General features: G+C 40.5%; 1 protein-coding gene across 1 annotated transcript in view; it reads left to right on the top strand.

Moving 5' to 3' along the window:
- Positions 1-23,561, top strand: part of LOC141440549 (uncharacterized) — a 47,875-nt gene that overhangs the window by 13,930 nt on the left and 10,384 nt on the right. Inside the window, exons 5-18 of the mRNA XM_074105096.1 lie at positions 1,407-1,556; positions 2,970-3,149; positions 4,591-4,684; positions 6,944-7,012; positions 9,176-9,275; positions 10,446-10,599; positions 11,237-11,364; positions 11,977-12,064; positions 12,779-12,844; positions 15,165-15,254; positions 15,820-15,989; positions 16,974-17,079; positions 18,281-18,543; positions 22,097-22,248. Of these exons, the coding sequence (XP_073961197.1) occupies positions 1,407-1,556; positions 2,970-3,149; positions 4,591-4,684; positions 6,944-7,012; positions 9,176-9,275; positions 10,446-10,599; positions 11,237-11,364; positions 11,977-12,064; positions 12,779-12,844; positions 15,165-15,254; positions 15,820-15,989; positions 16,974-17,079; positions 18,281-18,543; positions 22,097-22,248 (1,810 nt within the window). The remainder of the gene's footprint in view (positions 1-1,406; positions 1,557-2,969; positions 3,150-4,590; positions 4,685-6,943; positions 7,013-9,175; positions 9,276-10,445; positions 10,600-11,236; positions 11,365-11,976; positions 12,065-12,778; positions 12,845-15,164; positions 15,255-15,819; positions 15,990-16,973; positions 17,080-18,280; positions 18,544-22,096; positions 22,249-23,561) is intronic.

The following is a 23,561-nucleotide window of genomic DNA, read 5'->3' as shown; positions in this document are numbered from 1 at the left end:
TGTTGTTATCGGTGAAACCGGCATTCGTTATGCATTAAAATCTAGTTTTTTTTGCTGATTTTCGGTAAACATACGTACTTGTATAGTCGTGATGGCCTAGTGGCTTGACTTATGATCTTTCAAGCGAAGAATCGTGGACTCAAGCCCTGGCACGCACCTCTAAGTTTTTAGGAATTTATATGCTAACACACTGGGTCCGTGTAGCAACTACTTCGAAAACCTTTCAGGCAGCATTTCCACTAGACATGTGCGAGGAAGCGTTGCGAACAATGTGTTTATCCGAGTGCTGCTTTTTCGCAACGTAACGTTTGGCAACCTGTTTCATTTCGCAACTTTTCATTTCGCAATCTCTAAAACTGTCAATATTTCAGGATTTATTTCAGTGCCATCGTGTAGAACCCTTTAGGTTAGGTTAGGTTAGTTTTATAAAGATCCTGAAATATTTACAGTTTCAGAAATATTAAACAGTTGGGAAATGAAAAGTTGCGAAATGTAACAGGTTGCCAAACGTTATTCGCCGAAACATTAGTAAACCGTGTTTATCATTAACCAATAGAAATGGACCAGAGATGTCCAAGGATCTGTTGCGAGTAACGTGTTTTTAGAATAGAAACGACAATAGAAACGCTTCACTTAGCTTCGCTCCGCCCAACTGTTTCCACTAGAGCGGTGCTGTGGATAGGTAAATGAAGTGTTACTATTGGTTCATGATAAACAAGGCAACCTCGCACATCTTGGTAAAAACGCAGCCGCATCCTGCCCTGTGGTTGGATATAAAGACTGAGCATTTTAATAGTAGATTATTGTCGTGGCCTGGAAGTAGGCAATTGCTGGCTGAGTATGAGTATTAAACGGACGAGCTTTCGAGTCCGTTTAACTAATACGAAGCCAGCAATTGCTATTATTCCAGCCGAGACTAATATAAAGCTTTTCTCAAAAATGGTGAATAATTCTTAAATAGAATAAACTTCTTCTCAAAATATATTATAAAATTTAATTTTATTCCAATATTTTTCTTATGCTTTCCCGCCTTTTTTCATTAAAAATAAACTGCAGGTATATTTTTCCACCGAAAACACCACAAGCTATTTCAGACCCAATAGAAAAAGTCCGGAGTTCCAACAAAATATCTGATACCGATACTTGGCTGTATACGACTTGTGCCAACATTTCCATGGCCTTTTTAACTTTAAAAAAAATGTGACTGATTGCAGGCGCGCTAATTCATTATTGTCGAGCTAGCGCGCCTGCAATCTTTTTAACTTTTTAATTTTTTGCTGACCATAAACTATGCACTTCACCTTCTGATATGTAAAGAATAATGTCAACTTTTACGGACATTTTTGAGAAAAACATGTTGAATATTCTTAGTCGTATAGGCCGTCATTGTTGTCCCGTTGTTGCAGGCGACCCGTACGCGTCCCCGTCGCGGACGGAGTCGCGCGACGACCGCGGCCCGACCGACGACGAGTTGAACGAGACGCTCGCGTCGTCCGACCCGCGCCGGCGCGACCGCGACCGACGCCGCCGGCACCGTCCTGATCCCTACTACGACGGTATGTATACGTTATGTCTATCCAATTTATTAAAAGTGTAAAATAACCGATTTCATCAATATTTTTGTATAAACACCCACTGGATCGAATCAATAACACATTTATCCATAACTCGTGTCTTTTTCACCAAAATTCACTTCATTTCAATATTTATTTTTCATTTGAAAAATTCATTAAAATCTGACGTTATTTCATAAACATGTGTATAATCTGTAGTAGCATAGACTAGAGATAGTGGAAATTTTTACATTTTAAAAATCGATTAATGCGCGGATGAATAAGCGATATTTAATTCCTTTCCTTAAAATTAAAAAATAGTAACTGCTTTTTATAATTGAATAAACAGTCTTTGGAACGAAATCAAGTATTGTAAATAATAAAATAGACAAAAATACTTTGATCTATTAAATTAATAAATTAATAGATTTACTGTACAGATTAAATATTTTGCAACAGGTTCTAGGTTTTCACATCATTGAATGTCTGTGGTCGGATAAATGGCGTCTTTGTTTACACTTTTCATAAATTGGATCGAAATACAATATATATGGTGTGGTATGAACTACGTATTGTATGGTGCTATTTTATAGAATCGTCAGGGTGCGAAAGAGAAAATGTATGTATGTAAGTATGTATGTATGTATGTGGGTATGTATGTCCATTTCTTTGGTCCTCGCTGCAGCCTAAACGGCTAGACGGATTGTAACATATGAGGTATCATTGGATTCGTCATAACTGTCGGAGTGACATAGGGTATATAATATTTCAATATGGCGTCTGCGAAGAAAAATGTTGCGAAGGAATAAAAAAAATTATTTTGTATTGTAACAATATGGAAATCAAATGAAAGCTAATAATTAGCCCATTTTAAATATATATTGGTTATAATACTTTTAATCTACTATTTTCACAGAAATATCAAAAAAGTATAAAATAAAAAACATTAAATTTAAAAAATCAAAAAACCCGACTGCCTTAAAAACTAAAAGGAAGAAAACAAGTGTAGTGGTCTAGAAGAAGCTCATTTAAGGCTCAACAGTCGGGACCCATCCAAATCATAACCAGTTAAAAAAATCTTGGTAATGGGTCCCGACTGTTGAGCTTTAAATGAGCTTCTTGACAGAGTTCTAGACCACTAGACTTGTTTTCTTCCTTTCAGTTTTTAAGCCAGTCGGGTTTTTGATTTTTCAAATTTAACGTTTTATAGAATATAAAAGTCTATCACGAATAATTATTGGAGTAGACGCATTAACTTATATATATTAAAAAGAGTTCTATCAGACCACATTTTTAATTTTCATTCAATGTTTATGGAGTTATCGAGAAAAACTAACAAAAATGCAACGTTGCCAGCTCAGCAGGTATAAACGCTCTTAAGTAACGTATCTCTCATGCCTGGACGTTCGTGTGCAGGTTACGCGAGCGTGTACGCGGACCCTTACGCCCTCCAGCGGCAACAGTACCAGTACTACGAGCATCTGCGGCAAACGGACCCGCAACGCTACATGGAGGTGTACAAGCAAATAATGGCGGGGCACCCGCCTCCGCCGCCGCCGGAGTACCTCGCCGCGGCCAAAATCAGCGCGCTCGAGGGTACGTACAGTGCTTTCATTCTAGCACGGTGAGGTTGACAGCTGTCAATATCACAGATCAGTGAGTGAAATTGTCGAAATTTGAGTCGATATAACTAATAAATTTGAATCTTCATCACAATGAATGCCATCATTAATCCGATTATTTCGCTAATTTTGATGAAAATATTAGTGAAATTCTAGATTGGAATATTATTGGCCACTTAAGTAAGGCTAAACGGAGTTAAGCCGTGATGGCCTAGTGGTTCGACCTATGGCGTCTCAAGCAGAGGATCGTGGGTTCGAACCCCGGCTCGCACCTCTGAGTTTTTCGAAATTCATGTGCGGAATTACATTTGAAATTTACCACGAGCTTTACGGTGAAGGAAAACATCGTGAGGAAACCTGCACAAACCTGCGAAGCAATTCAATGGTGTGTCTGAAGTTCCCAATCCGCACTGGGCCCGCGTGGGAACTACTGCCCAAGGCCTCTCATCCTGAGGGGAGGCCTGTGCCCTGCAGTGGGACGTATATAGGCTGGGATGATGATGATGATGATGATGAAACGGAGTTTACAAGAATATTCGTTACTTAATCTCCTGCGACCGACCATACAACAAAAATTGACATCGAAATTTAAAAATTAAAGTGTCAGATAAAGTTGAATTTATTTTTTTGTAAATTTGAATGATACAGAGAAAATGACACTATTCCTTTTTCACAAGATATAAGGTCTAATGCTAACAGTTATGTACTAGTATTATCACTTTGAACCCCAGGAAGTTGAGTACCAATTAAAAAGTGCAGATATAACTCAAAATCCACTAGGTTCCATCAATCATTAAACGAATCTCTAGTGTTAATTTACATGCATATTAAGTTTCTTCACTTAATTGTGCTTTGAATTTTATTAATTGATTATAAAAATCTGATAGGTTATTTTTTTTTCGTATAACATAGTTCTATAAGTACAAATATTTTACGCCAGTCATATTCCGGCTACAACTGAAATATACTTCCGTATATTTAGACCGCAGCAACTTTTTTTTGAATCAAGTGTCACCCGCACCATGCTAGAATGAAAGCAAAGTAGTGAGGGCGCAGGATGACTTTGTCCACAAATTCCATTTCGTCACCTTCTTAAATCGTCTACAGTGCCATGTCGTCAGCCTTACGATTCCTATGTAAATCGTCACCTTCCTAACTCGTCCACTTCCTGATATCGTCAATATCCCATTTCGTCTACATTCCTGATTCGATCACTGTGCAAACTCTTCCACTACTACTTGGTCAGCAGTGCCAACTTTTCCACATTTACCAGACGTGTCTCAATGAACGATCGAACCGAACGAATGAAAGAATACAAAATTAACATATTTTTCAGTGCTGACAAAAATGTTGAGTGTTCGAGTGACTTTTTGGTTTTAGTTATTATTTATTATGTCATCTACATACGTGTCCAGGGTACGGCTCGCTGGGATACGACGGCCGCATCGAGGAGCGAGGCAGCGTCCACTCCGGCCGCTCCAGCGCGAACGGGCTCAAGGGGACAGATACGTGAGTACACACCGACACATCCCAGGGTGTCGTGTTTACCCCAAAGCGAAGGGAGCCATGACTAGTTACTGCAACGATTCGAAATAGGGGGCTGTTTGATAAACTGTGTGTTTTTTTATGACAATTGTGTTCACTAACCTTGTATAGCACGTGTTTTTTGCCTAGATTTAAAAAGCTATAAAGTGACCTCAATATTTATGGAAATTTAAAGAAAACGAGAAAGGGGAGGCCTTTGCCCAGCAGTGGGACACTATATAGGCTATTAAAAAAAAAGAAAAAAGAAAACGCGTGCTAACTATTTAAGTGTGGCTTATCAAAAATTGAGACACTAAAAATAGAATTACTTTTTAAGGTCACCGTTTTAACCCTTAAATTGATTTACTGTAATTCGGGGCAAATGGAAAATAGTCCTCTTGAATTGTCAATTTTGGCTTTGGACCAAAATGAATACCATCCAAAGTGAATTTTGTCAAAATATAAGTAATTGTGCTGAAAAACATTTGTAAACAAATTAATTTCTGTTGTAATTTATTTAAACCCGAATGGAATATTGTCTATTATAAATTTGGTGCAAAATTAAATAAGCAATAAGTGGATGTTGTCTAAATCAAGTTAAAACTTAATATGTAGGCCCAAAAGAAATGATTTCGAGTGTAACATAATTCAATGTCATAATTTCTGAGTGTAAATAAAAATGGTAGTTTTTTTCGGCATAGGTACATCAAATTTGTCAATTTTACCAGGTGACAAGATTCGTTTTGGTCGATTTTCCTTGTTGATATATTTAAAATTCTCATTTTTTGCTTTGACGTTTTGCGAGTTGTCCATTGTCCATTTGCACCAAATGACAGTAAATCCTTAAATTGCAGTGTGCTCCACAATGCACGTGATTCAAGAATATCTTTTTGTATTTTATTAATGTAGAAATTTTTGGACTATAAAGTAAGGACGAGGATTGAATCACGAACTTTAAACAAAAAAGATAAGGGTTAAATGGTTCACAGTTTATAACTTTGAGCATAATTCCTACGTGATATAAGATCATCATCATCGGAATGTCATCGGTAATGATGGTCTGCATCTCGTAGCAAAAAATGCCTTTTGAAGGTCACTTTATCACAGCTCTAAACCCATTAAGTGTAAACCATGTGTTTTAAAACTGACCCATTGGGTGCAAACCAAGTCATTGCACGCGTACACGCCACGAGCTGAACAAAAAGTGGTAGCGGCGGCGAATCCGCTCCTCCGTATCGTTTTTCTTAAAAACATACATACAACTTTGTACGATGCAAAATCCGCTCCCGCTGCCGCTTATATGTATCATTAATTACATATCCCGCCATACCATCGCTCACTCAACAAGGTTCATAGTCGCTTGCACTTGTATAATACTGTTTGGAACACGCGTTTTTACTGCGTTGAGGTTAGGCAACGCTTCAGCTTTTGGGTAAGGATAGGAGGTTCAGCTTTATTGGTATTACTATTTCTAGTTTAAAAAACTATTTAGCCTAACTTTAGTTAGATCAAGTTATTTGCAAAACTTCCACCTGAATTTTCATAAAAAAAAAATATGTTATACTACAATATTTGCACTCAATTTTGAAAACGAGATATCCAACCAGATCTAAAAATGACAATTCTTCAGTCAAAAAGTCTCTGGATACTCAATTTGAAAAAAGTAGGTTTGTGGCCGGTAATCGAATTTGAACTGTTATTTTGATAAAAAATGTTCATAAAAAATTAACCATAAGTATAAACAAGTACACTCATTCAATATGTAGTTAAAGGCTCAGGTTCAGCATTTCGCAGTGAAGCGTATTCCTCACGAAGCAGTTTTACACTTTTGGGGGTAATTACGACCAGATTTAGAACCATGCCTTAAAAAAGTGCAGTGTAATTCTTAAGTCGCGTTTGTGCCCACAATGTCTGACTGAAGGCATCTTGTTCGTTACGCCGCACGAAACACAGTTTTACCCCTTTCGAAACCAATGTTATGTGTCTAACCTGTTGAAATTTACCACTGAAAATTGTATGTTGTTATTTACCGTTCAGATCAGAATAAGTGCAGTGCGATTCATAACTTTACAAATAAGATTACAATGTCTCACGAACGCGACTTAAGAATCTGTAGAAGCTTCTTGTTTTTTACCCGTCACGAGACACAGTAATTACCCCTTTCGGGGTAATTGCGGCCAGGTTCGGATCGGAACCAATATTGTAGAGCGTAGTGTGGCGGTGTCTTTAGCGCGATGTTCTTAGGTACTACGGGTACCGGCACGACGCGTCGCTCCGGGATGCGACTTCGCTCCGCACCGACCTCTCGGACAGGTAATTGGCGCCGGGGATCCCCCGTGCGTGACGAGGGCCCCTTTTTGTCGAACCTCGTAAGTTCTAGCTCACTCAGTAATGTAAACTTCATTGATGGAAGTGCGTCAATCAACTTTTTAGGGGCTGTTGTTCTGTTCCGTAACCCAGGAGGCATCAGTGATACACTTTGTTAGAAAAATGTTTGCGATTTATACTATTTGTATGCTTGGGAGATGAGCCATGAAGGGATTCCCTTAAAACTGTCCAATCCCTAATTTTTAGTGGATTTGTACCTCATTAAATCGTACTTTTAATAAGTAACTCAGGAGACGTTACCATGGCAACAGGCTACTCTAAAAAGTTGATTGACCCAAGTATTACATTTTACAGCGACAATTTTTGTAATATAAAAACACTACTGGGGTAATGCCCCTTATTAAAAACGTTGGGACTAACGAGGATAAGACGAAGGCTAAACGTTTATGAAATCTTGAAATTATACAACTGTATCTATACGGGGGCTTTAAAGCTTGGGTACTTTGTTTTTAGTCGATTATTTCACTACACGGCTGTTTTTTTAACTGTACGGTGCATGCCGCACGCTGATTGGTCGTAATTAATCGTTCTAATGTGTAACCGTCCGTGATTGGTCCGTTCGAACGTTCCGACCAATGAGAAACGCGGATGTCGCGGCAGTACCGTACAGTTGGAAATCGTGCACCGCTTGCCTGCTTATGTCATCCGAGTCATTTGGTTTTGCCATCTTTGGGGGGCAAAAATTACGTCACGCCATTCTTTATTTTCAAACATCCGCCCCGCTCTTGATATTACTTTTTAATGGGAAAGTTCAGCCAGTTCTAAATGCGTGACGTAATTTATCAAAGGATCGTTCTTTTCTTTTACTGGCATGATTTTTAAAATCGGAATTAAAACTTATTTATTATTTTATAGATTTAATTTTGAAACGAGGTATAAATAAAATTGTTTTTGCTCTCCCGCCTTGGGACTATCTCTGTCTATTGTTATCTGTGTTCTCCCTCTTATATTCTTTTTATCCTGCTCGAAGTAAATGGGGTATTACTCTGCCCCTTCGCTCCTCGTTGGTTCTTGTAACGCTGAGAACTTTAAGATGTAGTTCTAAGGAGCATGTTCATTTTGTTCATCTCTGGTGAAAACGCAGGCTAACACCGTACGCGGAGGGTCGCTGGTACTACCTATCTATGGTTTTGTGTTTAAAAATGTCTGAAATACTTAATTCAACCACATGATTCCTTTGTACACCTTCTTAAAAAGGGTGGCTCTGACCATGGGGCCTTTAGTCGCACGTTTCCATTCTACTCGCATAACTGAGCCAGTTTTGCTCTGCAACTTATTATAGTACATTGTTTCTTAAGGGCGGTAAATAAGGAATTACGAACGAGAGTCTATTAGAAGCCCGAAGTCGAAGACTGAGGGCTTTAATGAGTCGATGTTCGTAATTCTAGTACCGCCCGTGCGACATACAATGTTTTTCATCACATTTGCGAGTAAAATTGTATATTTGTAAAAGAAAAACTAATATTTTTTTTTGAAATTGCCGATACCGCTGGCTGCGCTCTTGGCAGCGCTCTGCAGCATGTGCATGGCGTGCGTGTGCAGCGCGCGCACGGAGCAGCAGCACACCATGCAGTAACAAACTCATGCGACCGACCGCGGGCTTCATGACATGAAAATTAGTACGGGCAATGACTCATTTACCGACCACGGGTTTCATGACAAGCACATTAAGGTCGAGGGTTTTATTTGGGGGGTTGCAACCAAGGTAGCCTGCATGTTACGACACAGTTTACGAGCAAGTGTGATTAAAAAAAATATTACCACTATTTATTTTATTCATATAGATTAAAAACAGCGCATCGATAAATTTTATCTTAGATATGTCAAATAAATGTAAAAAAATAAGTAGTTAAATGCCCCCTTACTAATATATAGCGAGAACATCGCCATGTCTGATTTGCCGATTAAACTTTGAGGATCAATAAATGACGTAAATGAGTTACTTGATAATGTCACAAAACTAAAGCTCAGTTTTGCAAGTAGAATCGAACCTTTTTAAAGCGCCGTGGTCGAGGCACCTTGTAGTTTCTCAGCGTTGGACATGTGATTTTTATAAACGCAATTAATGTACGCATTGATTTGACACAGAGAGCTGAATACGGACGCTTCACTGAATCTGCACCTGGAGGAGTCGACGGTGCGTTCGGAACGCATGACCCCGTTCAAGTTCTCCACTGCTCACATCAAGGTATTTGTCTAGATCACTATCAGAACAAACAAGTTGGAATATCGCTAGCTAGATGGTCTTACTATTGGGTACGTTCCACTAAACTTCCGCAACGATTGTAATGCCCTCTATATCATTCGACCTATAACATTCGCCTGTAAGGCACTTGTCCCACCGCCGACGATGAGCGAGAAGCGAGTAGAGCGAGTAACTAGAAACGAGTGGGCGAGCAGCGAGAAGCGAGTATAGTTTTGTCGCTCGGCTGTAAGCGAGTGTTCGCGTGCGACGGGCGATTACTCGCTCCACTCGACTCGCTCGTGCGGGGCGGCCGCCAAGCTGACATCGCTGAGCGAGTATTATAGCTCAGCGAGTTTTACAGCTCTTGTCGCTGCGACAAAAGATGTAAGAGCGAGTTCTCGCCGACAGTGTGAACAGCCAGCGATCAACTATTAATATATGTGTCCCTTTTACTCACACAGGATCTTATATCTTTTGTTCGTTTCATGAGCGAGAAAATAGTCGATAGCCAATCGTTTCCTCGCTGGCGGTGAGACAAGTGCCTAACGCCCGCGACCTTTTTACGTTAGTGGAACGGAATTGCAGCGGTCGTGTTCTGGTCGAGGGCGTTGCGGACGTTCAGTGGAACGTAGCCGTTGTTAGGTCCGTATGAGGCTACAGTCTTGCTTGCGATTGGCTCATTTAGTTATTCGACTAAGAAGCATCATAAAAGTATTACTGTTTTTAGGACTACAGTGACCTTTTTTTTAGTGAGATACAAGTACGTAGTATCAATGTGTGAAATAAAAGAATAAGTTTTGTCTGTCGCAGTCGTCCGTCATGTCAAAAAGGTTTCATCCCAGCCTATATATTATGTCCCGCTTAGGGCTTTTGTGTTGTGAGGTCAATCAGCTATTTAGTGTATGTTATTCTGTCCCGTAACTCAGGAGACATCAGTGATACACTTTGTTAAAAAAATGTTTGCGATCTATTAGCATGCTTAAGAGATGAGCCATGAAGGAACTGCCTTAAAACTGTCAAAACTTCTAACTTTAGTGGATTTGTAGGTGCTCCATAAAATCAATACTTTTAATAAGTGACCCAGGAGACGTTACCATGGCAATAAGCTACACTAAAAAGTGAATTGATGATTTTTCTCTCTTTCTTTGAACACGTTGTTTTCTGTTCGTGCAGGGCAGCATATCGTCGCGGCACGTGGTCGTGGTCCGGCCGTCGTACCCGGTGGACGGTCTGCCGGCGACCGTGCAGATCCTGTCGCTCGCGGCCGCCGTGTCCGGCCAGCCGGGCGCGCACGAGCTAGCCTCCTACCCCGGCCCTCTGGTCAAAGGTACTTCACTTCTGAGGCACAGAGGGGCGGCAACAATCCAATCACGACTGAGACACAGTCGAGCTCTAGTCCCGTAAACACACACAAACAAACAACAGAACCACATTAAATTAATTTAGAATCATCTTTATCTTAAGTACGATAAAGTGTTATTTGTTGTATCTTTATCTATGAACTAAAAGAATTTCTTTGCTCACCCGCGACCTTATGATAGCTAAATTTATACTATACTTTATTTTTAGCGAGTGAACAAAGATATTCTTTTAGTTCATTGATATGGACCTCTGCAAAGTAACGCCTGATTCAATAAAGTATCTTTATCTTTTCTTTTTAATATAGAAAATTCTCGGGTCAAAAATGTTTGTGACCAAACTCCTTCGAAACGGCTGGACCGTTTTTTTTTTTTTGTATATTCGATAGGTCTGAGAATAGTATGTAAACTATTTTTCGTAACTTCTACGCGGAAGAGAAACAAGGTTGAGAAAGTAAGCGTTCGATATTATCGTATCTGCTTCTGAATAGTGTGTGAACACGCTTTAAGATTTTCTGAAAGTTGTAATATAGATGGTGTCACTATTGGGTACGTTCCACTAAACGTCCGCAACGACTGTAACGCCCTCTATATCGTTTGTGGCAGGCGTGACGCACAAGAAGACCGTGATCGAGTATTGCGCGGCGCGCGTGCGCGGCGGCGGCAGCCGCGGCGACCCCGTCGGCTACGCGCTGGTCTGGGAACTGCTGTCGCTGCTGCTGCGGCAAAACGGGGTAAGCCATCTGGACATAACAATGAAAATCATTTTCACTTCTCTTGCTCGTAATGTTCGTGTTTGCGCTGGATCTAGGCGACATAAAATGACTTCTTATGCTCTAGTGCAAAAAATAAAATTTTCGTCTTAGGCTCAACGAAACTAAACAAGCCATAAACGAAAAAGTTTCTACATATTTTTTAAATCAATTAAAATAAATAAGTAACACTAAAAATATATATTTATACAGAAATGCATAAAAAATAAAAGGTACATAGTAAGTAAAAATTGTTTCCACTGTTGCTTTTTCATTTCCTCGCAATGGAAGTGAAAAGCTTGAGTGTAAAACTCGAGCATTAAACCATTTTTCCCTCGACGTCTCTATCCACCCTCGCCGAACGTCTTGGGTAAAATGGCTCGTTTTATGCTTTTGTTGTTGTACAATCTACTATTGTAATAATTTAATTACCCAAACAAATTTTTACCAACTTTTTTATACTAATGCTAATTTGGAATAACTTTAATACCTAATTTTAATTTGGTAAATTTTTCAGGCTGCATAATATTACCATTGAAATAAAAATAAAGCCGGTTGTGATGCCATTTTGTTTATACGCCTTTCGCTCCGTAGGTGGTGGTCGGCACTGATATAGCAGAGCTGCTGATGAAGAACAAAAGGGACTTCGAGCTGAGTCCCAGCGCCAAGTCCACGCCTAACGGTGAGATCATTTCTGTTTTTTTTTTTTTTTTAATAAAAGTGACCGTGATTGACCCCTATCTCACCTGATGTTAAGTTCTTATGTCAAATGGTGCATAGCATCTAATTTCTTTGCTCCTCATTCCGTGGCTCATTCGTCTCTTCGATTTTTTGTTCTAAATTTTTCTCTTTTGTTTTCCATTTTTTTATTTATTTGATGTTGCATTTGTTCTCTATTTCTTTTGTGTCCGTTCGTATCTAATACCTTTAAACGAGCAATTTTTGTATAATTAATAATAAATAATTAGAATCTCGGAAACGGCTCCAACGATTGCAATGAAATTTGGTTTGTGGGGGTCTTCGGGGATGACAAATCGAAAAGTTTGTGTGTATGTGTATGTTTGTTACTCCGTCACGCTAAAACGGCTGGACGGATTTGGATGAATTTTGGTATGTAGACAGCTGGACATCTGGAATAACACATAAGCACCGATATTCCCACGGGATAGAGATAAAATCTTGAAATTTCAACCGCTGGGCTTAGAGGCTTGAAATTTTGGACAGTTGCTCAATTCAACACAACCTCAATGAAGACCACGATATAAATTTTGGGAATTCCTTGGGGGATTACTAGACCGAATAGTTTACGCGTGCGAAGCCGCGGCTAAGACAATAAAAAAATAAAGTTGTTTGCACGCTGACGCTTTGTTCGAATAATGTATGTTTGTCTGTCTAGCGGACGGGCGCGGCTCCAGCGTGTCCGAGGAAGAAGCTGGCGCCTCCCACGCCTCGGATCTGACGCGTAAGTACACCACGATTCCCGTGGGAATTCATGGAAATTACATAGTGGTCGTCATTTACGTTTTATGGCGAAGAGCCGTGCGAAATTTATTTATAAGTGTATACACAATACATGATTTGTTTTTCACTACTGCTGGGTACAGTCAACGTCATAAATGTGATCATTTCTGTACCTTGTCGCTTTCAGTCGTTACACAATTTCGTATGGCTTTTCAAACATGACGTTAAAGTGACAAGGTACAAAAGTGATCACTTATTTATGACGTTGACTGTACCAGACATGAGTATAGGTAAAAAACTTAAGGAGATGACTCGTTGTATGTATGGCAGTCCGCCGTTAAGAAGTCAATCCTGGCACGTGTCACCCCCATACTGAATACTTCAAAAAACAAAAACATTGATGTACGGTCAAGGAGTTTAATTTATTGGCCACCATGGAACCATTTCACAGTAAACGTCATAGTGACATCGCATTAATTAACAAGGAAAGTCGTTATGACTTTTCCTTTGAAAAGGTTCCATGGTGGCCCGTGAATTAAATTCCTTTACCGTACTGATTAGTTGCTATGCAATTTCAACTGTCTATCTGTTGTTGTTTTTGTTATTATTATTATTTTCAACTTTCTAAAATTTTATTTTATTTGATTAATGCCGTCTTCTAGCGTTCGTTCCGTGGCGGCATGAGTCTTAAGTTTAGTTGTAAGTTAAAGGGTCATACTGAAAACCAGCGCTGCGGCTTGCCGTGGCAACACGCTAAGTATGACCCTTTTTGCTTCTTTCTTCACAATTTTTATTTTCTTTCCTTTTATTTAGTATGTAAGAGTAAGGTTGTCTTATTTTCAATTGTATTTTTTTTGCTGTGCCGAATTATGGCAAATAAATTTATTCTTTCTTTCTATTTAGTACCAGGATGACGTGTCAGGATTGACCTCTTAGCGGCAGACTACTATAGTAATGCACAGAATTCGTATGGGATTTATGTCATTTGTCGATTATGGAACATCGACTTATCTATACGGACACGTTACTACTATATAAAGGGTCACTTAAGTTTTTTACATTAATTTCGACTTGTAACCTAAATGCGTTGCGATTTTATTTCAGCTGTAAAAAGCGAATTTTATAAATATATTATGTTTCACCGAGACATTCTTTAGACTTTAATGTGTAAATGTGACGAAAAGAAAAAAATCTGGAGTGTAATATGACATTAAAGTGTGTTTAAATTGGGTATTTGTCTGTCTATATACCCGTCCGTCTGCCCTTCATCATCATTAGATTCTCAGATATTTACGTAACTGATTAATAAATGTAGTTATTTGAAATTAAATATTATTATGTGTTGTAGCATTGCAATTTTTGATACGTTAATTATTTGTCTTGTGTGCAGCAAGGCGAAATTTCTAAACAATATTTGTAACCTCGTAAGTCCTCGCGTATATTATGAAGTACGAATCCATCATGAGAACCACTGACAAATGTACTAAAAAATTGTTTTGTGTACTTAAATGCAAGTAAGTATTGCAGGTGGTAGGACCTTGTGCAAGGTCCGCCCGGATTGCTACCCCCATCTTGCTCGCTAATCCTGCCGTGAAGCAGCAGTGTTTGCACTGTTGCGTTTCGGCGTGGAGAGTAAGACAGCCGGTGAAATTTCTGGCACTTGAGCTATCCCATCTTAGGCCTCTAGGTTGGCAACGCATCTGCAATCCCCCTGGTGTTGCAGGTGTCTATGGGCGGTGGTGATCTCTTACCATCAGGAGAGCCACTAGCTCGTTTGCCATCCAGTCGAATAAAAAAAAAGAAAAAAAGTCTCTTGCTCTGATCTTGAATTTCAAACCATCTCGACTGTGTTATGTAAAGGTATTATGTGTAAGATATGTGTTCAATAAAATGCACTGTCAAGCTTTATTTCAATAATATAGTCAAATACCGTATTATATATGTATCGTTATACTTTGATTTGTCAAATTCCTATATTTCGTTGATTAAAAACAAAAGGAAACAAATAAAAACAAAACATCGCATTTGAAATGCTACTTCTATAAAATGCGATTTCTGGTATAAAAGTTGTTTTATATATTTGTGTTTCTTTTTTCCGAGAGCTACTTTTTAGACTATCGCGATCATAACTAATTTTAACAACTGTGCCGAAATATCGAGCTTCTCTAAAATCAAGGTACATACGCGGAACGAAACCCGAATTTAAATCATGAAATTCCGAGAGCTATTCCAACATTTGGAAACTTTCCGCAACTTGCACGTCTGTGATTCCATAGCGTGTGTTTTGCTTGTTGTGTTGAGACCGTTGATGTTTGTTGTAGCGGCCGAGGAGCGGAGCTGTATCGACGAGAAGACGGCAATAGATCAGCTGCGGGAATACCTCACTTACGGGAACAGGCAGGAAGCGATCGGTGAGTCCTCACTTGGCAACGGTTAAATGGGTATTCATAGGGAATATTACTGCAACGTTCTGCCGTCATAATGCGGCACTAGCACAAACCGTAAACAGTTTTTTGAATGACTTTAAAAAATATATTCGAGACACAAAATTACAGATACAAAAAGGAAAAAGTAAAACTATGTGCCCGAAATGGTCCCGCCTAAGCATAAATGCGAAAAGGTAGAGGCGATTTTCCGACCACATGGATTGCTTTGGATATTCAACCTTATGACTTTTGTAATACGTCATAATATCCATTGTAATTGTAAAAAGGAAAAAATAAAACTATGTGCCCGAAATGGTCCCGCCTAAGCATAAATGCAAAAAGGTAGAGGCGATTTACAAACCACATGCATTGCTTTGGATATTCAACCTTATTACTTTTGTAATACGTCACAATATCCATTGTAATTGTTGAAAATACGGCTACCTTTAAAAATATACTTTATCATGGTATGTATTCGATAGCTGCTTTTGATTATGTGGTAGTATGCTCCAATAAATGGGGAAAATTAAGTTCAGTTTTGTTGTCGCAGAGTGGGCGATGTCGCACAAGCTGTGGGGGCACGCGTTCCAGCTGGCGGCGTACGGGGACCGGCGTGCGCGCGCTGCGGTGGCGGCGCGCTTCCTCGCGGCCGTGCCCCGCGCGGACCCGCTGCACTCGCTGTATCACGCGCTGGCGGGCCGGCAGCCGCCCGTCGCCACGGTGAGTGAGCGTAGCCACGGGGGAGGTGTGTGGGAGAGCGAGCGTAGGCGTGTGTTTGAGTGAGCGTAGGCACAGGGGAGACGTGTGGCAGAGTGTAGCCAGAGAGGAGGCTTGTGTGAGAGAGAGCGTAGACGTGTGGTGGAGTGAGCGTAGCCACAGGGGAGGCGTGTGGCAGAGTGTAGCCAGAGAGGAGGCTTGTGTGAGAGAGAGCGTAGACGTGTGGTGGAGTGAGCGTAGCCACAGGGGAGGCGTGTGGCAGAGTGTAGCCACAGGGGAGGCGTGTGGGAGAGAGAGCGTAGACGTGTGGTGGAGTGAGCGTAGCCACAGGGGAGGCGTGTGGCAGAGTGTAGCCACAGGGGAGGTGTGTGTGAGAGAGCGTAGACGTGTGGTGGAGTGAGCGTAGCCACAGGGGAGGCGTGTGGCAAGTGTAGCCACAGGGGAGGCGTGTGGGAGAGAGAGCGTAGACGTGTGGTGGAGTGAGCGTAGCCACGGGGGAGGTGTGTGGCAGTGAGCGTAGCCAGAGGGGAGGCGTGTGGGAGAGCGAGCGTAGACGTGTGGTGGAGTGAGCGTAGCCACGGGGGAGGTGTGTGGCAGTGAGTGTAGCCACAGGGGAGACGTGTGGGAGAGAGAGCGTAGACGTGTGGTGGAGTGAGCGTAGCCACAGGGGAGGCGTGTGGCAGTGAGCGTAGCCACAGGGGAGGCGTATGGAAGAGAGCGTAGACGTGTGGTGGAGTGAGCGTAGCCACAAGAGAGGCGTATGGCAGAGTGAACTATGACACGGCTGCAGCGTGTATTCGAGTGAACTACATACATATGTATGTAGCAAAGTAAGCGCAGTGTAGGCATGTGGCAGAATTAACTGTCTGTCTGTGTTCCCTGATTGCTATTTTCTATCCTAGGTATATACGACGTATTACCGAAGCTTGCTAATGAATGCATGTTTTCTGTTATCGTTTGATATAATAGTGTTGTTGTCTCCCTCAGTGCGCGGCGGACGAGCGGTGGGGCGACTGGCGCGCCCACGCCGCCATAATACTCTCCAACGCGTCCAGCAAACCGGACAACGAGACCCGCACCCTCACGCAGCTCGGTGAGTTCGCTGACATAGCTGCGCGTGATTGGTTATGGGTAGAGCTTTTCAACCGCTATCGGTCTTCTCTCGCTTATACTGAAGAAAGAAGGAGGGTGTTGGAGGGTGTACTGAGGGTGTTTGTATTTTCAATTTAGGTTTTACGGGATGACCGTAAAAGTAAAAATTTGGAATTGAAATAAAAAATACAAAAAGATTCCAAAAACCAATCTTAATTTGATTGCTTAGTAACGATATCTCTTGTCCGGGTGAGCGGTTAGTTCCAATGGAGTGCCGAAAAAAGCTTCTCGATGAGGGCTACGGCATAGATGTCGCTAGCGTCACTGCTTAAGTGACTAAGTAAGAAACAAACAAGCTGAGATGTGAGGTGCATAGGGGAAATTCGTGTCGGTACCGTTGACCATCAGTGGTGTAGCACGCGGTACGGATTACCGAGGACCTGGGTTCGATTCCCAGTGATGGTCTTATTTTTCTGTTTTTTCTGTGCATCTATATTTCAGTTTGTATTTTCAATTTTTCACTGAAGAAAGAGTCAGGTAAAATGGAAGGACTTTATAAAACGTAGTTATGCAAATATGAACCAACCCCTTTCCCCCAAAATTGAGATAAGTATGCAACAAGTTACTAAAATGCACTCTACCGAGTTGATAGATTGATTATTTAAATTATTTATTTACACGCCCCAACAGCGACAGAATATGTGATACTACTTACTATTATAATATCTACTCTGCCTGCCATGTTCTTGGTGAATAAAGAATTTGTTTGTTTGTTAGTTTGAAGGTGCATTTTAGTAACTTGTTGCTTACTTGTCTATACTTTGTGGGGAGGTTTGGGTTGGTTTCTGTTTGCATAATTACGTCCAATTACCTTTTTTTTTTGCTTACGTTATCTCATTTCTTCAATATATGCGACAGGAGACTAATAGGTGCAAGGTGTTAAATGACTTAGGTATCACAAAAATATTTTTTCACACCTCTCATTCAGAAAAGTAACTTTTTCTCCCTGACGAGAGGGATCAAAGTGCAACTTTTCTATTCAAGGCTTTTCTAAGTGTTTTTTTGTAAATTCAATTTTTATTTTTTGATAATTGTAAAACGACGCCATTTTCTATGCTGGTTGCTGTTGAACTGGCGTCATAATGAGCGTTTAAAATCTTAAAAGTTGATTGGCCGGTATATCAGCCTGTATCTGGCCGCAGGCGACTCCCTCCTCTCCCGCGGCCTGCTCTACTCCGCGCAGTTCTGTTACCTGGCGGGGCGGGTGCCGTTCGCGCGGCACCCCCTAGCGCCGCTGGCGCCCCCGCCGGCCGCCGCGACCGCGCCGCCGCGTCTCGCGCTGCTCTTAGCCGATTCACGCGCCGACTCGCTCCGGGACCTCGCCACCAACGAGGCGATATTCGCCACGGAGATTTACGAGTACGCACTCTCGCTCAGCCAGGACTATTGTATCGGCGAGCTGCAGGTCAGTTATAATACTAAAGGGCTGTTTCACCACCCATTGATTAATTTTATTTGACGGATAAATTTAATCAATTGATGGTGAAACAGGGGGTAAAACTTACTTCTTTCACTATACGGTATTTCAATCCAATTTATAAAAAGTGTAAACAAAACGATTTCAAAAAATGTCTTGTATAAACACCCACTGGATCGAATCAATAACACATTTTATCTATAATTCGTGTCTTTTAACTACACGTGTAATCACTTTTTTCACCAATATTCACCTTAATTTCAATATTTAATTTTCATTTGAAAAATCTTCGTCAAAATCTAACGTTGTTTCTTGAATTAAACATGGGTATAATCTGTAGTAGCATAGACTAGCGTAAAGATGATAGAAAATTTTACATTTTAATAAGCGATTTTTATTTACTTACCTTAAAATTAAAAAATAATTACTGCTTTTATAATTGAATAAACAGTTTTTGGAATTAAATCAAGTATTGTAAATAATAAAATAGACAAAAATACTTTGATCTATTCAATCAATAAATTAATAGGTTCGAGGTTTTCTAATCACTAAATGTCTGTGGTCGGGTTAATGGCGTCTTTGTGTACACTTTTCATAAATTGAATTGAAATACAATATATACTATACTACTATTTAAAAAACTGCCACCATAGATGAGGTCACGCACACAAAAACATTGTCATGATGAATGTAGAGGAAGCGAGAGTTGTACGCCAGGATCGTAGCAAGTGGAAGGATGTAGTCTCGGCATGATTATGTATGTATGTATCATAAAACAATAACGCCAATAGACGTGTCTGTCAACTTGAAAGTTCGACTTTAGCGACATATAAATTTGATAGGAACTTGTTTAAAAATTGATAGACCACTTATTTATAGTCAAAATACGTCACGAGTAGAGTAACTGAAACGTTGACGAAACGTCGAGGTAAATATTACTTGTGTAATAATAGCGTGATAAGTCCCGTTTGTGGTATTTTGACTATGAGTGAGAATCACGAAAGTTTAAAACGTTAGACCACTTATTTGGCTGATGTTACCAGTTAAAGTTCTGCATACCGTCACTACGTGCGACAGTTGTTTAGCACGGCGTGACGCAGACGTCCGGATTCAGAAATCCGGTACGTTGTACAAGTCGCGGTAGCTTAGTGCTTTGACCTATGGCCTCTCAAGCAGAGGATCGTGGGTTCAAAATTCGTGTGCGACATTACACACGAATCGAATTTTACGACGAGCTTTGCGGTGAAGAAATTTTCGTGGGGAAATCTGCGAAGTGATTCAATGGTGTGTGTGAAGTTTCGACATTAAGTTACTGGTTTACTCTGGATCCGCGTGGGAACTACGGCCCAAGCCCTCAGTCTGAGAGGAAGCCTGTGTGGGACGTATATAGGATGAGATGTGACGATGTTGTGGTGTTTAAGTGGAGTGCTGATTTATAGACAATTGTCATTGGACAATAGCACTGTTCCGGCCATTGTGTGCAATTGATTTTATGATTAACTCCGCCGTGCTGCGATGTATAGTCAAGGAAACTGATTGGAACACAGGGTGGAACCTTTTCATCACCAATTTTTGACAACGTATAATAAATCGAAAACCATTTGGAGAAATAGGCTTTGTGAAGCGTTTTCAGAAATTAGATTACAAAAATGTGATAGTCTGATTTAAAAAAACAAAATTTAAGTAATGGCCTTCATTTGACCCCTGCAGTGTACCGTCACAAAGGCAGTTATAAAGCAGGTCTACACTCTAAAGCCAATTGATAGTTTGAAATGTTGCTGTCCTGCTTATAATAGCAAAGAGTGACAAAGATAGAACTTTAATCACATGACCACCCAGCTTCAAACAGTTGTCATTTATCGTAAAGTCCGAAATGTATACGAGTATTTCCAATGTATTTTTACAAATTAAATTACTACGTTACAAGTAAATCCAAAAGAATGTAAATATCAGCTTTTAATAAAAAATATCTATTTGCTATCACACCATTAAAAAAAAAAGGAATAATCGAAGCTAAAAGAAGAGAAATAAATAAAACTATTTGTCATGGACCCTAAGCCGTGCTTGTATTATTGTCAAATTGTAATGCCACAGATTAAGTTAAGTACGACCTGAATTTTTTTAGGCAATGGAACGGGGCTGTCTTACTGTGACGTCATCCAGCGTATTTCGTTAAAAAAATATAAAAAAATAAAATACTCACCCAAATTCAAAATCGATGAAAATGGTATCTTAAAATATCCTATTCTATCCAAAAATAAAATAAATACTATAGGTTATTTTTTTGGTGCATTCCAATTTCGCTATGATTTCACAAAGGTTCCACCCCGGTGCGTGATTCAATTACCTTGACTGTATGTTTGTCTTAAAACGTTTTGAATACGCCACCACCACCTGTGTTTTCTGTAGTAAAGAGTTATTGTATTCTAATACCTGAAAAACCGGGAAAGTGCGAATCGGACTCGCGCACCAAGGTTTCCGTACAAATTTGTAGATATTCATTCATTCAGATAGCCCAAATTTCAATAGTTCTAGGTCAACGGAAAATACCCTACACATTTTAATTCCTTTGATTGTGTTAAAAATACACGTTTTTTGCGGCATAAACGTCCGTCCGTTCGTCTGTCTGTCTGTCAGTCCAGACACTTTATCTCGGGGACGCGTGGAGGCAGCGAGTTCAAATTAAAACCATATACTCATTTAGGTGTACAGTAAGTCAATGCAATTCAAAGATTCAGTCATAAAAAGGTGTTTCCATGCAAATTGCCTTTGGCTCCGTTTTCACCAGAGACGTGAGGGGGATGTGTTGCCAAGAAAGTGTTTTTCATAAACCAATCATCATCATCATCCCAGCCTATATACGTCCCACTGCTGGGCACAGGCCTCCTCTCAGAACAAGAGGGCTTGGGCCATAGTTCCCACGCGGGCCCAGTGCGGATTGGGAACTTCACACGCACCATTGAATTGCTTCGCAGGTTTGTGCAGGTTTCCTCACGATGTTTTCCTTCACCGCAAAGCTCGTGGTAAATGTCAAATGTAATTCCGCACATGAATTTCAAAAAACTCAGAGGTGCGAGCCGGGGTTTGAACCCACGACCCTCTGTTTGAGAGGCGATAGGTCAAACCACTAGGCCACCACGGCTCTGTTTAATATTTCCGAAACTGTAAATATTTCAGGATTTTCATAAAACCAACCTAACCTAACCTAAAGGGTTATACACGATTGCCCTGAAATAAATCCTGATATATGTACGGTTTTAGAGTTTGCGAAAGGAACGGATACCAAAAAGTTGATTGACACTGCAGAATAAAGCAGCGTTTCCACCAGAGATATGCGAGGAATATGTTTTTACCTTAACCAATAGAATCGCTTCGTTTACCTCGCCTCGCTCCACTCAGCTGTTACCACCAGAGTTGTGCTGTACGAGGATGTGTAAATGAAAGTGAAAAACATCCCTCGCACATTATTGGTGGAAACACGAGTGTGGTTTTTCATAAAAGGGTAAGGGGTGGTTCATTAAAACGTGTTGTACCCCCCCAGGTGTACAAGTTCGTGCTGGCGTGCCGGCTCGTGGACGCGGGCGAGTACGAGCGCGCGCTGGCGTACGCGGAGGCGGTCGCGCGGGCCGTGACGCGCGCGCCGCGCGAGTACCCCCCGCGGCTCGTCGCGCAGGTCGCCGCGCTCGCCGACAGGTGAACAGACAAACAGGGGGGCTGCCACGAAATGAGGGCTATCGTTTTTTGTCTCACTAGATGGCGCACTGTTGCGTGAGGTTTTTAAGTGTGGCTTTCAAAGTCTGTTATTACGGGCGTGAAAACAAAGTTTAGATTAAAACCATATTTAAAACACCTCTCCTTCAGAAAAGTAACTTTTCCTCCCTGACGAGAGGGAGCAAAGTGCAACTTTTCTGTTCAAGGCTTTTCTAAGTGTTTTATTGCAAATGCTATTTTTTGAACTTGATAATTATAAAGCCACGCCATTATCTATGTTGATTGTTCTTAAATAATATTTAGTTTTTTTTTCAAGTTTCTTAATGCTCGGTGTGAAAAGTCGTATGAGCCACTCGGGGGCAAAATTATTTTCACACCTCTCCTTCAGAAAAGTAACTTTTCCTCCCTGACGAGAGGAAACAAAGTGCCCATTTTCTGTTCAAGGCTTTTCTAAGTGTTTTATCGCAAATGCCATTTTTGAAGTTGATAATTGTAAAACCACGCCATTTTCTATGCTGGTTGTTTTTTAATAATATTTAGATTTTTTTTTTCAAGTTTCTTAATTCTCGGTGTGAAAAGTTGTATTAGCTACTCGGGAGCAAAATTATTTTCATCTTGGGCGTTAACACATGAATCCCTCGTTACGCTCAGGATTCACTGTACGTCCTCGCCGTAAATACACCATTTGGCTCCCTTGTGACACAAATAACTATTTCACACCTCTCCTTCAGAATAGTAACTTTTCCTCCCTGACGAGAGGGAGCAAAGTGCAACTTTTCTGTTCAAGGCTTTTCTAAGTGTTTTATTGCAAATGCCATTTTTTGAACTTAATAATTGTAAAGCCACGCCATTTTCTATGCTGGTTGTTCTTTAATAATTTATTTAGATTTATTTTTTCAAGTTTCTTAATGCTCGGTGTGAAAAGTTGTATGAGCCACTCGGGACTATTCACACCTCTCCTTCAGAAAAGTAACTTTTCCTCCCTGTCGAGAGGGAGCAAAGTGCAACTTTTCTGTTCAAGGCTTTTCTAAGTGTTTTATTGCAAATGCCATTTTTTGAACTTAATAATTGTAAAGCCACGCCATTTTCTATGCTGGTTGTTCTTTAATAATTTATTTAGATTTATTTTTTCAAGTTTCTTAATGCTCGGTGTGAAAAGTTGTATGAGCCACTCGGGACTATTCACACCTCTCCTTCAGAAAAGTAACTTTTCCTCCCTGTCGAGAGGGAGCAAAGTGCAACTTTTCTGTTCAAGGCTTTTCTAAGTGTTTTATTGCAAATGCCATTTTTTGAAC

The sequence above is a fragment of the Choristoneura fumiferana genome, chromosome Z (genome assembly GCF_025370935.1).
Source record: "Choristoneura fumiferana chromosome Z, NRCan_CFum_1, whole genome shotgun sequence".
NCBI classification, from domain to species: domain Eukaryota; kingdom Metazoa; phylum Arthropoda; class Insecta; order Lepidoptera; family Tortricidae; genus Choristoneura; species Choristoneura fumiferana.
The sequence above is the reverse complement of the archived record's forward strand: the minus strand, read 5'-3'. Positions and strand labels throughout refer to the sequence as shown.